Source organism: Anopheles darlingi, chromosome X (assembly GCF_943734745.1).
Source record: "Anopheles darlingi chromosome X, idAnoDarlMG_H_01, whole genome shotgun sequence".
Lineage (NCBI taxonomy): Eukaryota > Metazoa > Arthropoda > Insecta > Diptera > Culicidae > Anopheles > Anopheles darlingi.
Genome location: NC_064873.1, coordinates 1520516 through 1537290, shown reverse-complemented (window position 1 = coordinate 1537290; position 16775 = coordinate 1520516). Strand labels below are relative to the sequence as shown.

The 16775-nt window shown below is 51.4% G+C and overlaps 1 protein-coding gene across 1 annotated transcript; it reads left to right on the top strand.

Annotated features, from left to right (window-relative positions):
• Positions 1-9978: 9978 nt before the first annotated feature.
• Positions 9979-16329, top strand: LOC125952631 (transmembrane protein fend-like). The gene is made up of 4 exons (XM_049682267.1): positions 9979-10284; positions 12019-12066; positions 15094-15510; positions 15595-16329. Exons 1-4 carry the CDS (start codon positions 9979-9981, stop codon positions 16021-16023), a joined length of 1200 nt encoding a protein of 399 aa, XP_049538224.1. The 3' UTR covers positions 16024-16329.
• The last annotated feature ends 446 nt before the right edge of the window (positions 16330-16775 follow it).

The window sequence follows — 16775 nt, the reverse complement described above, 5'->3', positions numbered from 1 at the left end:
TGTCGGCACGTTATAAAAGTCTTTAATTGTGAATAATAAAAAAAGGATGATTGTATAATCCGAAAGCAAGTTTATCCTGGAAAGATGTTTTTTTTAAGGTTTGTCATCGCTCTCATCTCGATATCGTCTCCAATTTTCCTCTTCTCTCTCTGTCTGTCTCTCACTCTCTCTCTCTTCCGCGGCCTCCCTTTTACTGGTCGCAGAAACACTCCATTTATTAAGCCACAATTTAATCGTTAGAATGTTGAATTTGAATGGAAAAGCATAAGTATAGCAACATGGTACTGCATGCCTGAAAGGAGAAATGAAACGACAAACAAAACTCTTGTTGAAGGCATAAAGAGGCAAAGGCGAAGGATTCAAAAGTTATCGTTGATAAAAAAAAAGCGATTAACAAAACAGTATATCGTCGTAAAAGTTTTAAACAAACCCGCCGCGGAACGCTGCTTTTGCGCTGCAGAACCGCCGGAGCCGGAGCCGTTTTGGGGGCCCTGGTAGCAATCAAAAGTTCCGTCCCAAGCGTCCCAACAATAGCTAGGAGCTGGTCATGCCCCCCCCCCCCCCCCCCGCCGGATGGATCCTCCATTTGCCGCAATTTCCCACGCGCTTCACATCCTGCTATCAGTTGGTCCCGGGTTCCCGGGATCGCGTGTTGATGCAAGGTACCGTGCAATAGGTACGAGGTACGGCAGCAGGAGCAGAGAGGAATGAGACGAGAGACAGGACGCTGTATGTGTGCGTGTGTGTGTGGCGGGACCGTGATTTCACGCCACGCCACGCCACGCCATGGACCTCCTAATGAAAGCTTATCGGAGATGTCGGAGGTGCTGCGAACCATTGAACCCCTTCCGCCTTTTCCCCGTTCGTCCGGTGGGCAGTGCCCACCCATGGGTCTGTCCATGCTCTATAATTTGGAGCAGGTAGCAGTGGTGGTGGTGGTGGTAGTAGTGATGGTGCTAATTAAAATGTATTATAGCGCTCTGGCGCTAAGTGGCGCGTCCGCGTTGTTGTTGTCCGGGCCCGGAGTTGTATCCACGGAGGTTGTATGCTGGTGCCACCGTTTTAGCAGCACAGGTGAGCACTTCCCTTTTCCCCACCCCTTCTTCCCCGTTTCAGGCTCTGATCTTCATCTTCATTCCATTATGCTGCTTCCATCGCTTTTCTGCTACTGCTTCCAGACCTCCTCCTACGTTTGCACACAGACACACACACACACACACATACATACACACACCCCTATCATCTAATCCCGTTTGATCGTGCGAGCGCGCGAGACACACACACACACACACACACCTACTGTGAGGGGCGCACCAGATCTAGGCAGATGGCAGATCGGGAAATTATAGTGTTGCCCCTTAACCTAACCTACTCTGCTACTCTCCGGGGGCTTTGACTGCCACACCGGTTTCACACCTCTACGCGTGCTTGAGGCACACACACACATACACACAGTCACACAGTCACAGTGCTAGCAATTAGTGAGGTTCTAATTGAAGGTGTAGGTACCAAACCGCGTCGAAGCTTCGCGCGAAGCCAATCATTAGCTAGCGCTAGGCTCGCGGGTCACGCGGGCTGTGGAACCCAAGGAGTAGCCCAGGGGTTGGCCGGGGTGGGGTACGGGTTGTGTCACGCGTCACACGCGCCCCCACTATTCTGCCAGTATCGCTACCTGGCTGCTGCTGCTGTAGTATGGATTGACGTTTGATAAATATTTTCGTCACTCCAAGCGCGGCTCACCGGCTCCAAAACGACTCCTCTTGGCCTGTGACACCCCTCCCCTTCCTCCTCCTCCTCCTTCCTTTTGGCGGGGTCCAGAGAAGATGCTTTATGAAACAACTCATCATCATCATCATCGTCATCGCCATCGCTGTGTGCCTTTGTCTTAGCTTCGATCGCGTCTCGAGCTGGTCTCCCGTAATGGAGGCCTGCAGTGGCCTTAATGTGATGACGATGATCCCCATCCACCTCTTTCTTCAATCCCCGATCCACTCCGATCCACTCCGATCCGATCGGATGACAGCGCTACATTAAAAATCAATTTGTGCTGCTTCCCGATGCCGGCGTACCGCCTCCCTTCCCTTCAGAACCTTAGGAGGTCACGGTGGTTTAGGCACGGTGGTTCCGAGGAGGAGGAGCAGTCGAGGGAAGAGGAAGAATACAAACAAAAAAACATATTATTATGAAGAAGAGTAGAAGAAGAGGAAGTCACAGTGGCCGACACACTCGGGCCCCAGTTCTCTGGCTGGCTCTCATGGTTTGGCCTGAGATTGTCGCCCTGGCCCTGGCCTGTCATATCCGGCTTTAACCGTCCCCGGAGCGGATCACTGGCAAGTGTTCAAGAACCACGTGTTGTGTCTGACCTACTTAACGAACCTACTGTCGAATAGTGGGACGAAGGAAGCAGCCTAGGTCCTTACCGAAACGACGTTCGACGACCCTTCTGGAGATAATCCTGCGAGCGGATGACGCGAGAGAACTTCTAGTCCCCCGTTTCATCATCATCATCATCATCATCCAGTGTAGTAGCACCATCGTCGGATGCATGGATCATGTCGATGTGCATGGGATGTGTGATGCAAGAGACACACATACACACAGAGAGAGGGACTGTGTGAGGTCAGCCGAGGCCACCTACAAGCTCGGACCTACAGCATCGTGCACGAAACACCACCGGGACCGTGATGGCGTGTGTAATAAGATGAATTATGCGCCCAAATGAGTATCAATTAAGCCGTCGAGCCCTCGGGGGGGTCGTGGTCGCCACTCCAGCCACTCCAGCCAGCCAGCTTCTCGAGGAGGCCAAAAGTCGAAGGATCCTCCTCCTTACCCCGGGGCTGCCCGGGGATTACGATATTTGCATATACATTGGGGGGAGAGGGGAACTGTACCAGGGGGGACGCTGTTTCGGAGCGGCTGTCGCCTTTTTGGTTTCTCGTTTCCCCCTCACACCTCCCTCCCTGCCCCCAGAAACGGACACACGGGGGGGGGACAAGTGAGTAATTATCTCGTTAAGATTCGAAGTTCCGCTCCGTTGGTATTGGTTTTGCTGTTGCTGTGAGGTTAAGACGTCGACGTCGCGTTTCGGGCGCGCGCGGAATCCGTGCATTTCGGGTTCTCCCGGGACCGAACCTTCCCCCTCCCCCCTCTGACCACCAGCGGCATCGTGTTTTTCGTTCTCCTTCTCGTCTCGGTGCAAGTGACGGCAATTCGGGAGGGGTAAGGGTAAGGTAAGGATAAGATTCCTTGAACGGGGCTCCCCCCCCTGGCGCTCTCTCTCTCTCTCTCTCTCTCGCTCTCTGTATCGCTGTCTTGCTCTTCGATTTTTTTCACTTTGTTTTACGCGCAATTAATAAAAGCCACTCGTAACACACGTAACGTACGCGCTCACGCCCATGCACAGACACGTACATACCCACACACACACATACAGAGAGGCGCAGCTGGAGGTCTCGATAGTTCGAGCCGGTTCCGGGACAAGACAAGGAAGGATCAAAGCTGAGGCCAGCCGAACGCGGAAACAATTCTCATCCTCACGCATTCCATCCTTCTACTACCACCAGTCTCTCTCTCTCTCTCTCTCTCTCTCTCTCTCTCTCTCTCTCTCTCTCTCTCTCTCTCTCTTCGAAAGATGGGATAATCGTTACCCTTCCCCTGCGGTCGCTTTTGGCAGCTTACATATTGCATGTGAAAGAGAGAGAAAGAAAGAAAGAGAGAAAGAAAGAGAGAGAGAGGGAGAAAGCAGAAAAAGGATTGCACCGTGCCCAGTGCATCTGCGCTCAGGTTTGGTTCAGACATCAACACAACACACACACACACACACAGAACCCCACACAGCGTTGCGGATGCTCCTGTTGCTCCATTGCACTCTACGACGCTGGTGGCCTTGAAGGTGCGCTCTCTCGCCAGATCCCGCCGATCACGAGAGAAAGAGAGAGAGAAACAACACCCCCTCCCTCCTTCCTTCTGCACCCCCCCCCCCCTTTTACGCGACGCGAAATATGCGAAAGTGTCGGTCAAAACGGAGAACGCATTCATCCCGCCGGGTCCGTTATCGTGCCCGGGGGTTTCCATCCCCCCCTCGCAATTCCCCCTTCAACCCCGCGAAAAAGCACCCGAATCTCGGTGTGTGATGATGATGATGATGACCGTGACCGTGATCGCAATGACAAACAATCAATTAAAACTAGACCACCTTGAAGGGTGGCTCCGGCCGATGGGCCTCACTCTGGGCGACTCACTGCACTGCTCCTACTGGGGAGCAACAGCAGCAGCAGCAGCACGGGTTGCGCAGCAGATGGTTGCGATGTTGATTGCAGGTCGGGGCCCCCCCCGAAGTCCCAGACCACCGGCATTGCTGCAGTTGATGATGATTACCCAGTGCCCAGTGCGTCCGCCCGTGCATGTGTGTGTGTGTGTGTGTGATGTTCGCGTGTGCGTATTGGCTGGTAATTAGTTCCTTGCAAAATGGTGGAGGATCGGCTGCTGGTGGATGTTGATGTCCTGGCTTCATCTCCTTCTCCGTTTTCTCATTCTCATTCTTCTTATTCCGGATTCATTTTTCTCTTTTTTCTTCTTCTTCTTTTTCTTCTTCTTCTTCTTCTCGTTCTTCTTTTTCTCTATTCCTTGTTGTCTTATCATTCTCCGTTTTCCTTCTTCTGCTTTTTTTTAGACGAATATCTATTAACAATTTGAAAAATAAAAACGGCTCCCAAAGGGGAGGGGGCGCCCGCGCCCGCGTGTTGCCTATTTTGGGGGCATGCCGTATCGCGATTCCGCCATCGGTCGCTGGATGACGCTGGTCGATGATGATGATGATGAAGAGCCGATCCAATCGAACCTGGGGTCCAAAATAGGGGTCGGACCGACGGAGAGGTCCGCGATGACTGGGATGATTTGTGCCCGATCGGGGGGGCGCTAATGGAATATTAATCAGTTGCCACCCCTCTCCTCTCCCTCCCTTCCTTTCTCATCAAACCATAATTTAGAAAGCTGCCACCGTCGCCAATCCAAAAAGTGTCGATATTATGTGTCGTCTATGGGAAGGGGGAGGGGGGAAGCCGTGGCTGTCTCAAGCTAATTTCGTTCGTCAAAAGAAGGGGAAGCACTGGTGGCAATCGGTTGCCGAATTTCAGGATTTCAGTTTTCCCGCACTCCCATTTTTTTCGCGGGACCACAAAACTTTTAACAAACAAACAGACTTCCCGGCTGCGGTTGTTGCTGGCAAAAGTGTTGTTGGTTTTGTTTTTATTTCCATTTTTGCTGCAAACCCCTTTGTGTGTGTGTGTGTGTGTGGAGCGCACACGGAGGTCCTCGATGTATGGCCGTAGAGCTGCAAGAGCTGCACGATAAGAGCGTAGCGGTGGGGGAGGGAGGTGAGCAAGGGGATGAATTGCATCCCTTTGTGGTAGTGTTGGTGTTTGTGCTCCTTTCCGATCGGACTCGTGGTGCGTGTCGTGTGTAATGCAACTGCAACTGGCAGCAGGGTGGGGGGGGGGGGGGGGAATGGATCCCTCCCAGCAAACAACACCCCCTCCCCCATGGTCGTCGTGATTGCTCTGGTTTGCTCCGGAAATTAACATGTTCCAAACATGTTCGGCCATTTATGTCGGCATTTATCGTCCGGCCGGTGGATGTCGTGCGCGCTTAATTGAGCAGCCCCGCAACATTGTAGTGCAGCGCTGGGAGGGGGCGGGAGGGGGGAATGCTGTCGCACACACAGGCACAGCATCGTGTCGTGATCGCGGTATCGTCGCGACGATCCGCGATGCGAGATAGGTAATCATGCGCGACGCCACCACCATCCACACACACACACACCCACCCTCTTCCCTACACACATCGAGTCAGGTGCGTCAGGGGGTAGCTGGGTAGCTGGTATACTGTGGGGAGGAATTGAATTGAGCTAGCCAGCTATCAAATACCATTTGCTCCCTGCGTGTGTGTGTGATCGAGAAATCGGTCGAGAAACAAACGCGAAACGCGAGCCGCGGATAAAGATAAACGACCAGAAAAATGAAGAAGACAAAGAAGAGAGCAGAAGAAGAAGCAGAAGAAGAAGAAGAGAGCAGAAGATAATGATGAAGAAGAAGCCACAAGGAACCCAACACGGGAGAAAAAACAACGAAAAACACACATACATGCGCGCACACAGACACACACACACGCGCACAGTAGGGAGGAGCTCTGAACTGAAAGAGGGTGGAGTGTGTGTGTCTGTGTGTGTGTGGTTGAGCTTTTAAAGCGTGGGACACCGCGCGACGCAATCCCCTTTTTCCCTTTTCCCCTTTCCACCTCCCCCTCAAGAGGCCACCATAAGCCGCCGAAGTTCGAAGTGTACGCGTGTAGTCAGCGAGGGGGCTGGGCGCGGTGCGGGGGTATGGGGCAGAATGGGGCGAGGTGAAGAGAACAGAATCATTTTATCACGAGCGGACAAGAAAGTATAGCGCGAAGAAGGAGGAGGAGGAGGAGGAAGAAGGATTAAAAATAAAGAGGAAAATATCGAGAGCGTACAGGGAGCCAGAGGGGCAGGGGGGAGGGAGGGGGAATTGAAAGGAAAGCCAAAAACAAACAACAAATGAATGAAAGAGAGAGAGAAAGAGAGAGAAAGAGGAAAAGCGAGAAACAAAAGCGAGCATCAAAAGCTAACCGATACAACAACAAAAAAAAACTTGAGAGATGAGCAGGACAGTAGGAAAAGGAAAGAGAGAGAAAAAGAGAGAGAGAAAGGGGTAGGCAGGTTTGAGGTTTCCTTGTTTCTTCTTTGATTTGGCTGCTTTTCTTCTCCTTATTGGTTTTTTTTTGGTTTTTGTTTATTTCTTCGTTCGTTCGTTCGTTCGCTGTTCGGTTTTCTCCGGCGTTCCGTTGCGAAAGCATTTTATTGCTCGATAAATAAGAAATAAAGATAAATCCCCCACCCTCCTATCCCATCCCACTCTTCCGGATCATGATGAATATGTTTGTGCGCAGCAATAAAAAGACAATCCCCTTTCCTTGGAAGCGAGAAAAAGAGCGAGAAAAAGAGAGGAAGAGCGGGATGGGTGCGCGAATTTTTGATGCACAGAACGTCAACCTGGCGGGGTTCATCAGGGGGGGGGGGGGGGGGGGGTGCGGGCACCGTCAGTCGCGGGGGTCTTTAAAACGTTCCGAAACGAAATTTCTTTCCGCGTTAATCCGCGCGCGGTGAGGAAAGGAGGGGGGGGGGGGGACCAATCATTGGTCCTCTTGCTTCCGCTTTCCGCCGCCGCTCTAGTGCGCACTTCACTTTTCAGTGTTTGTGCCCTTTACACAGGGGAGGTGGGGTAGGGGGGTTTTGATACCGTGGAAGAAGGGAGGAGGGGTGGAAGAGGATGCAGGCGAAGGAGCCAGGAGAGGGTCACGAGGTCCGATTGTAACGATTGCCATCCCTGAGAGGCTTCTTCGCAGAAATCAGCAGGATAATGGGGGATGGGGGGAGGGGTGGTGATGCGGGGGGAGTGTTAGGATGAGATGAGAAGGCCATCCTGTGCGGGTGGGTGGTCTGACGCCTTCCGCCGCTGCTCTACACGTCACCTTTTGGCGATTTGCGCGCATGCGCGAGCATAACTAGCGCATACACGGCCAGACACACACACGCACACACACACACACGCGCACGCAAACCTCTTCCGGAGCTGACCGAGGCCCCGTGGGGGGAGGGGGTACACCCACGCATGCACACCAAGCGCACACGACGTTTTGGCGATGCTTTTCTGCCACCGACACCGGCAGCAGCAGCACGAAAGACTTCAACGCACGCAGGAACTATAGCGACGAACCCGGTCTTCGCCTTTCGGTCATTTCGGTTTTCTCTCTCTCTCTTTCTTTTTTTCTCTTTAACTCTCTCCATTGTCGTCTGTTTATATTTATTAGGGAACTCCAAGAGAGAGAGAGAGAGAGAGAAAAAAATAGAGAGAGAATGCTGTAGGACTGCACACGCTGCACGCTAGAACATGCGCAAGCCTCGGTACAATCGAAGGCCTTGTACTGCTCGTCTGCAGCTCAAACGCAGGGAGAGAGAGGTGGTGAAAAGGGAGCCAGGGAGTTTGGGGAGATCTATGCTGCCACGGGAGTATCCTAAGCACTTCTCGCTCTCCTCGCGACCGAAGCAAGTTTTATAGCAAAAACTCATCCCCCGTAGCATGCCATAATATGCCGGGAGCGAGTGATGAGTGTCTTGAGTTACCGGGGAGAGAGAGTGCAAGAGAGAGTGCGAGAGAGAGAGAGAGTAAGAGAGCGGAGTGCCGACGCCCATAAGAGAGCCACACACACACACACACTCACCACGCATGCACCACGCGCTTCCATCCTCCTCCCTCATCCCTTTTTTTTCCAACCAACCGCGCCCTACCCTTAAGCGCGCGGCTCGACCGTTGCCACAGCTGTTGACCTGCTGCTCGATGTTCGATACTTGACTGCATGTTCGGCTCGGCTATACTGCGCCCCCCATTTTGTTGCTCTTTTTGCCTTGACACCAGCACCCTTTTCGTTTCCGTCGTTCCGCTCACAATAATCGCTTTTTCTATTCCCATTTTTGGTTTAGATTTGAGGTTGGAGGTTGAGATTCACTTTTTGGGAGGAGGGGTGGAGGTGTCAGGGGTTGCGGTGGTTGACGCTCTCTCGGTGACGCTCACCAGCGCCAGTCAATTGTCAGCCGCAGAAGGACACAATCTATTCGGGGCAGAATATATGAAGCAGGGCTAACGAACGGACGGACGAACGACCTCTCGCTGTCTATGCTAAGAATAAGATTTGCAAGAGAGAGAGAGAGAGAGAGAGAGAGAGAGAGAGAGAGGGAGAGAGAGAGAGAGAGAGAGAGAGAAAACGAGAGCGAGAGAGTGAAATAATGAGAGAGACTAAAACGAACTGAGCCAGAGAGGCAGAAGAGAGCTTCAAATCCAAAACCTTTCGAGAGATTCGCGAGAGAGAACGAGAGAGCGAGGGACTCCGAGAACTCAACGAGACGGAGACGTGCATGCTGCGTGCACGTTGCGGCTGCGTGTCTGTTTGCTGGCTGGCATGACTGCTGGGTCTGCTGCGAGCCCCAGGAGCTGGGAGCAGAGCAGATCTCAGCAGCAGCAGCAGCAGCAGCAGCAGCAGCAGCAGCAGATCTCATCTCGAACAGCGCTTCTTCTTCGCATTCTCGATCGAACCGCCGTAGGCGACGGACGGACGGACTACCATACCTACTGCACCGCATCTCCGCATCGCCCAACACACACACACGCGCGCACACACAGGCACAGCGACGGGCTGCTGTTCGCGAGTTAGAAACGTCAACTGCCGCAACTGTTCGCGAGTGTTTCCAGCAGCAGCAGCAGCAGCAGCAGCAGCAGCAGGGACGTGTTCCTGCCCAGCCTGCCAGCCAGCCAGCCAGCCAGCAACCAACGACTGCAATCAACACCGTCGCCGCGGATGTCGCCGTTCTCGCGCGGATATATTTCCCTGCAGTGAAGCTAGTGGGTGATGAGGCGGAGGGCGAGCTAGCTAGCTAGCGACGAGCCCAAGTGCTAGTTGGGTGTGTTGTGTTGTTTTTGGTTGTTGCGTTGTTGTTGTTGCTGTTGCTGTTGTTGTTTTTGGTGTGAACAGTGAACATTGTGCCGACGGCTCCCGGACCCGCGACGTCACTACAGAGACAGCGAAACAGAGAGAGAGAGAGGAAGAGAGAGAGAGAGAGAGAGAGAGAGAGAGAGAAAGAGAGAGGGAGCGAGAGCAGTGCAGTGTGCCTCGCAGCACCCAACAAAAACCAGTGTTTTCCCCCGGGAGTGTCGTGTCTCGTGTCAGTGTCAGTGTCTCTCTGTGTCTCTGTGTGTGTGTGTGTCTCGGGATTGTGTGGCTTCCGGTCGGAAGGTCGGGGCCTTCCGGGGACGGCCTTGCTGCAACCAAGCAACCCGGGCCAGTCGCGGACCGGTTCATCCACCAATCCACCACCACCACCACCACCACCACCAACCACCAACCATGCGGATCATGAGCAGCTCGGCTCGCGGCTACTCGGGACGGCGGGAGTTGGCCACCGCAGGGCTGGTGCTGGCGGTGCTCCTCTGCTGCCTGGTGACCGGTGGCCGCACGTCACTGGCCGGTACCGATGTGGAAGGGCTGCTACCTGCTGGCCGTCGCTTCCACGCCCGGTTCGTCGTCGATCGGATCCGGCCACCATCAACCGACAGTCGGGATGGAACTGCAACGACTACTACTACTACTACCAGTAGTACTACTACGACCAACACCCCTACGAGCCGGTGCCGCGAGGGATGCCTGCAAAAGGTAATTACAAAAGGGTGGACAAGGGATTCTGGTCCTGGGATAAGGAGTCTGGTGGCAAGATTTGAGGCCAAAAAAAAAAACTGGCGAAACTAAGCAGAACTGACAGGAGTTTGGTTTGGGGTTTGAAAGTCGAACTCAACTGTTGTAGCAAATTTTAATCATCTAAAGGGTTTGGTGAACGTAGCAAATGATTTTTGCTTATTATTATCCGATTATTAGGCATCAAGTAGTCATCAGTAGTCAGTAATCAGGCATCAATGATTGGAAGAACCGTAAGAAAAGGGTAACAGAAGCTCTCTCTTTCTGGAATGTTTTCTGCGGTCAATGTATGTTCAATCAGTCTAGGACTAGGAGGGGTAAGAGAGCTATCGGCCTTCTCTTTGACACCTCGCCGGATGCCAATGCGAACACTGGCTGTGCTTGGCTCAAGTTTGCAACAATGACTACGCTACGCCACACCAACCAACCGGTTCCAATTTGTCGCTAAACATCAGCGCCTGGATCAGGACCGTGATTCCTGTTGCGCGCGCCCAAGAGAGAGAGAGAGAGAAAGAGAGCACGCGAGAGAGAAAAGAGGAGTCCAGGGAGGCATCCCTGATCCTGATCCCAAAGCGGGACGAAAGGGAGGAGTCCCAAATTGTACATATCTCGTTGTTTCCATCCCCTCGAATCCCATCCCCTAAACTCACTCCCTCCCTCAACCCCAAGAGGATGAAAGGTAAATGAACCTTCCTGTGCGGTTCGTGACTCCCATCGGTCCTCGGCGACGGTGCGAAGGGCGAAAAGGGATCCGAGACATCCGAGCAGAAGAAGGATTCACCCACCCACTCACCCACCCCTCCCTCCCTCGTGCTCCAACCGTTACCACCAATGTGTTTCGTTTCGAATGTGCTGCTGCTGCTGCTGCTGCTAGCGCACACACACACACACATCCCGGGCCCCGAACCAACTCCGAATTCCCCGAAGGGCGTTGGGGAGCCCCGAAACTGAAGGGAAAATGCTTCGGAGGAAAATGGGAAAATTATGTTGCTGCTACTGCTGGTGGTGGTGTTGGGCAGGTTGAGCAGAAAGCTACATCCCTTTCTCGGCCAACGTTTTTGCAAAGGGTCGGCTGCGCATTCCTTTGCCTCGTCATCGTCATCCCTTGGCCCCGGACTTCTTCTTCTTCGTGAAGACACTCGCGAACAGATTGTTTCCTCCGCGACCGGCCAACGCCAAACTATATAGAATGATTTTTCACACAGACACTCTTAAATCCCCTCAAAAAAAACTCAAACAACAAACACACACACGTTTGTACACGGAGTTCTATAGCAATCCTCCCTCTAATCGAACGTTGAGTCCGGGGTTTGCGGGGGTTCAAGTCGATGACTCCGTCCAACTGGACCGTCGTCTGACAGCTCGAGATCACATTCCTTCGGGCAGAAGCAGCAGCAGTAGCAGCAGCAGCAACAGTAACTTGGTTGATACTAGCCACCCTTAACACAGAAACAGAGTCGTTCACGCTCTCTCTCTCTCTCTCTGCGCGTCTCTCTCTTCATCTGTCGTTCGCGAAGACGCTGGTCGCTGGTCGCTGGCCACGAGACACGAGAAAAGCCTCACAAGCCTGTCGTCGTCGGTTGTTGACCACAAGACGCAACCCCTGCCAAATGCTCAACCCCCCCTCTGCAACCCCTAACTAATCTAGAGCCTTTCTTTATTTCTCTCTCTCTGTCTCTCTCTCTCCATGTGCAGCGCTCCATCAAGGACATCCTCTGTACGCAGCAGCGCGACTGCTCAATGGTAAGTGATATCTCGATGCCTTTTGACATCATCCCCCTCCCCCACCCGTTCGTGCCCCAGGGAGGTTTTCAGAGCCAGGGTCCACCTTTCATCCCCCACCCCAAAAAGCAACCCCCCCCCCCTCCCTCGTGTTTTTTTTGGGAAGGCTTATCGTGAAAGTGCACAAAGCCACAAAGCGCACCGCCGACGCCGACGCCGACGCCTTCAGCCCAGGCTCGCCTCGCCACCACTCGTTTTCTTCGTTTTCTCTTATCTCCAAAACCATGCGCACCGCTGCCATCCCTGGCCACCGAGCTGGCCACCGAGCTGAAGCAAAGCAAGAGAAAAAGGTTTTCGGGATTTCCGTTTTGAGTTCACTCTCTTCAAATAAACATTCCAAACCCGCCGGTACCTGTCCGGGTACGCATTCCTAGCAAGTAGCAACAGTGAGGAGCAGCAGCACCAGCAGCGTGTGTGTGTGTGTCGTCGGATGCGCGGTGAAATAAGGGCCATCAGATAACGAGGCGACGGTGGCGACGGTGGCGCAAGGTCTGATGTTTTTTGGGTTTTTCTTTTTTGATGTAGGCGCCTTCTCAGCTCGCGAGCCTTCTCCCGCTGCGGAATGCTCCCGATCTGCTCCCGTAGGTAAATTTCGGGACCAGAAGGGGGATGCTGCTCTACAAGGGGCTCTACAGCAGCAGCAGTTCCCTTTTTTTTCTATTTTTTTTTCTTTCTACGCGCATCACCTGTTTCGTTATCTGTCGGCACACTAGAAAGGAGGGAAGGGCGTGACGGGGAATGGGGGATGAAGTAATCTATGAACATACCGGCGCGACCTATACCGCGCGTGACGTACATTCTGTCAAGAAAGTACCGGGAATAGTCGATTTAAATCTGACCGGGCTGTCGGATTAAATTAAATTTTTTTTCCTAGGTTGGTACAACTCTCCTTAATTATTGTGCAAAATTTGAGCGAAATCCGTCAACCCGTTTGTTTACAGCAATTTTTTAACTAAGTCGATGTCAGTAGTGAGCGGCGATTTTTGCTTTATGGCTTAAGGGGGGGCTTTGGTTATTTCGGGTTCAAAAAAGCCTTATTTTTGACGATTTTTAGTGCAGAAACCATTCAACTTAATTTTTACAAGTGAATGTCATATTAAACTACAACTTTTCAAGAATATTTGGTTCTATTTTGGGGAAGATTTGATCAAAACTACGTTCATGGCATCCAATCTAGAAAGGCAATTTTGCAAAAATGTACTTTTTGCGGTGCCCATCGTAGCTACGTGCTGGGTCATCTGAAACATGCAAATGGGTATTTTTTTGTTAGATTATAAGTTTATCCAGGTAGCCCCGTTGAGTTTTTGTGAAATTTCCTATTTTTCGATTTTTGGCAGATTTTTGAAGTTGAAAAAGTGTTACTTTTTTCGATGTTGCCTCAAAAAACGAGTTTTATATAATTAAAAGAATTATCAAAAAAAAAGTATCAACAATTTTAACAAAAACTTGACGGGGCTACCTGGCAAATAGTGTACAGATTATGTGTTGAAAATTTCAAATCGATCGGACCAGTAGTTTTTATGCTACGATGGGCACCGACTTTGAAAACGCAGGTTTTGGGAATCGCGATTCAAAGTTTGTGAGAAGCATTGAGCAATGTATGAAACTCTGTTTTTCAAAAATCAATATCTTTGTCAGTTTTGCTTCGATTGATCCCAAAACTTTACACAATACTCTTGAAAGGATAAGCAGTCATAAAAAATTAAAAAAAGTAAATTCGAAGAATTAAAATAAAATACCGAAGCCCCCCCTTAAGGGGGGGCTTCGGTATTTTATTTTATTTATTCGCATTTATTTTTTATATTTTTTTATGAGTTCTTATCCTTTCAAGAGTATTGTGTAAAATTTTGAGATCAATCGAAGCAAAACTGACAAAGATATAGATTTTTGAAAAATAGAGCTTCATACAAGGCCCAAAGCATTTCGCGACTTTGAATCGCGTTTTCCCAAAAACCAACGTTTTCAAAGTCGGTGCCCATGGTAGCACAAAAACTACTGGACCGATCGATTTGAAATTTTGAACATATAATCTGTACACTATTTGCCAGGTAGCCCCGTTGAGTTTTTATGAAAATTGTTGATACTTTTTTTAAATAATTGTTTTAATTTGGGAAAGTGTCGTTTTTTGAGGCAATATCGAAAAAAAGCTTCACTTTTTCAACTTCAAAAATCTACCAAAAATCTAAAAATAGGAAATTTAACAAAAACTCGACGGGGCTACCTGGATAAACTTATTATCTATCAAAAGAATATTCATTTGTATATCTATGATGACCCGTCACGTGACTACGATGGGCACCGCAAAAAGTACATTTTGGCAGACTTGCCTTTCTAGATTGGATGCCATGGACGCAGTTTATATCAAATCTTCCTCAAAATGGAACCAAATATTCTTGAATAGTTGTAGTTTGATATGACATTATTTTGAAAACATAAAGTTGGATAGTTTCTTCACTAAAAATCGTCAAAAATGAGCCTTGTTTTAACCCGAAATAACCAAAGCCCCCCCTTAAATTGACTCAAAACAGATGCCGTGAAGAGGCAAGTTAAGATTTTGGAAAAGGAAAAAGTCACTGGGAACTAATTCTGGTTAATACGGTGGTTGTTTGATAATATTTTATTAGTTTTAAAGTTTAAAATGAAAAGTTGATTTTTTTTTCCTAGGTTGGTACAACTCTCCTTAACTATTGTACAAAATTTGAGCGAAATCCGTCAATTTCGCTCAAATTTTGTACAATAGTTATTGACGGATTTCGCTCAAATTTTGCACAATAGTTAAGGAGAGTTGTACCAACCTAGAAAAAAAAATTCAACTTGATCCGACAGCCCAGTCAGATTTAAATCGACTATTCCCGGTACTTTCTTGACAGAATGTATTTATCGCGGGGTGGGTTTTTCTTGGGGGAGTTACAGGGATAGAGAGAGAGAGAGTGGGCAGGGGGTCCCCGATCCTAGACTAGCAACTAACTAGGGTCCTTCCTTCTAGAGTGCTGGGACGTGTGCAACCGCAACAACCAGATACGGCGCGACAACGCACTAGCGCACCGGTTGCTCCTCAGCTTGGGCCGCATGATCCGCAACGAGTCGGTGGTGACGGCCGACATCGAGTGGACGACACCGGCCGAGCTGGTCCGCCATCAGCCAGTGGCAGCGGCAGCGGCACCGTCGACGACGACGGTCTCCAATGGGTCCGATAACGTGGAGCGTCTGTCGAGGATCGCGCGCGACGGAACCGAAGATCCAAGGTTCGAGCAGCAGCAGCAGCAGCAGTATCACCAGTGTCTGGTGTCGTGGGAGATCTCGGGCGGTGGGCTGACCGGTAATCTGCTTACCGAGACGTTCAAGGTCGAGCTGTCGCTCTGGCCCAACACCAAGTACCACGTGCACGTCACCTGCCGCAATAAGGTAAGTTTGAAGAAGAGGAAGAGCGAGGAAGAGTCGAGCGTTAATGTCACTATATCACACACACACACACACGCATACACACAGGTGACAGATTCATTGATCCGGTCCGCGTCGCTGCTGGTCGACACGAGCGACGCGATCATCGTGAGTCTCCATGGTACGACGACGACGACGCCGGAAGTGACGTCCACCGAGCCCGAGCCACCGAGCGAATCCTGGCGGCGGCGCCACTGGCCGTTCGGCGCGGCACCGGAAGCGGACGATGGAGAAGTCGAGGCTGGCGAGGTGCTGGCGGTTGTCGCCCCCTCGTACGGCACCTCGAAGGAGATCCTCATGCTGGGCGCGTTCGTGGCGCTCCTCGTGCTGCTGCTCCTCTCGCTCACGGTCGTGCTGGTGGTGCGCCGGAAACCGCCCACCACCCCCGACACCGACCGCGAACTCCTGATCGAGGGCCGTCGGCCACCACTGACGCCGGTGACGCATCTGCCACCGAAGAGCATCCTGCACGTCTGATCGCCCTGCATCCCCGCTCTTCAGGCTCCTCCCCTGTAAATAGAAGCCACCCCTTCACCCCCTGTTACTACGTGCCACGGCAGGACCACACCTCTACACACAAAAAAGGCAACGACAGCAAACGGCAACGCAAGCAACACTAGTCGTAAACCTCGTTAGCATTAAAAGCATACCTTCCTCCCCCTTCCCTCTCCCCCTTCCCTTTTCCTTCCCTTCCACGGCTCCGTCTCCCCCTGTTCCAGCACCCTGTCGGCGCGACGCCTCCAATCCAATCCCCTTACCGATGCTCGGTGACAGATCCGGTGGTGGAACTTCCCTCCCTCCCCTCCCCTCGGTCCCAATTTGTACATATAGAAACACAAACACACTCATCACCCTCCCCCCTCCCCGTATCCCAGGAGTGATTGTTTGGATCGTTTCTCGATTAGACGATAGGGATGATGATGATAGCAAGATGATGATGATGACGAGAATGAATGCGCCTCCCCCCCTCAGGCAAGCTTAGAACTGTGTAGGCGTGTGTGTGTGCGTGTGTGTGAAAGCACACACACACACACACTTACGTCCCACACACACTTTCTGTCTCTCTGTCGGGGGGTTTACGCCCTCGCCTTGGCAGTGTGTGCGCGCGCGCATTCATTCTCACTTAGCTTCGTAAGCATTTAGCGCAAGTGTAAGCAAACAGCAGCAGCAGCAGCAGCAGACAAAAAAGAACACGCACACACACACACACACACACATACACACACACA

Coding starts and splice junctions, on each gene's coding strand:
- LOC125952631 (XM_049682267.1), top strand. CDS start 9,979: ATGCGGATCATGAGCAGCTCGGCTCGCGGCTACTCGGGACGGCGGGAG. Junction 12,067..15,093: donor AGCAGCGCGACTGCTCAATG/GTAAGTGATATC, acceptor TTCCTTCTAGAG/TGCTGGGACGTGTGCAACCG. Junction 15,511..15,594: donor ACGTCACCTGCCGCAATAAG/GTAAGTTTGAAG, acceptor GCATACACACAG/GTGACAGATTCATTGATCCG.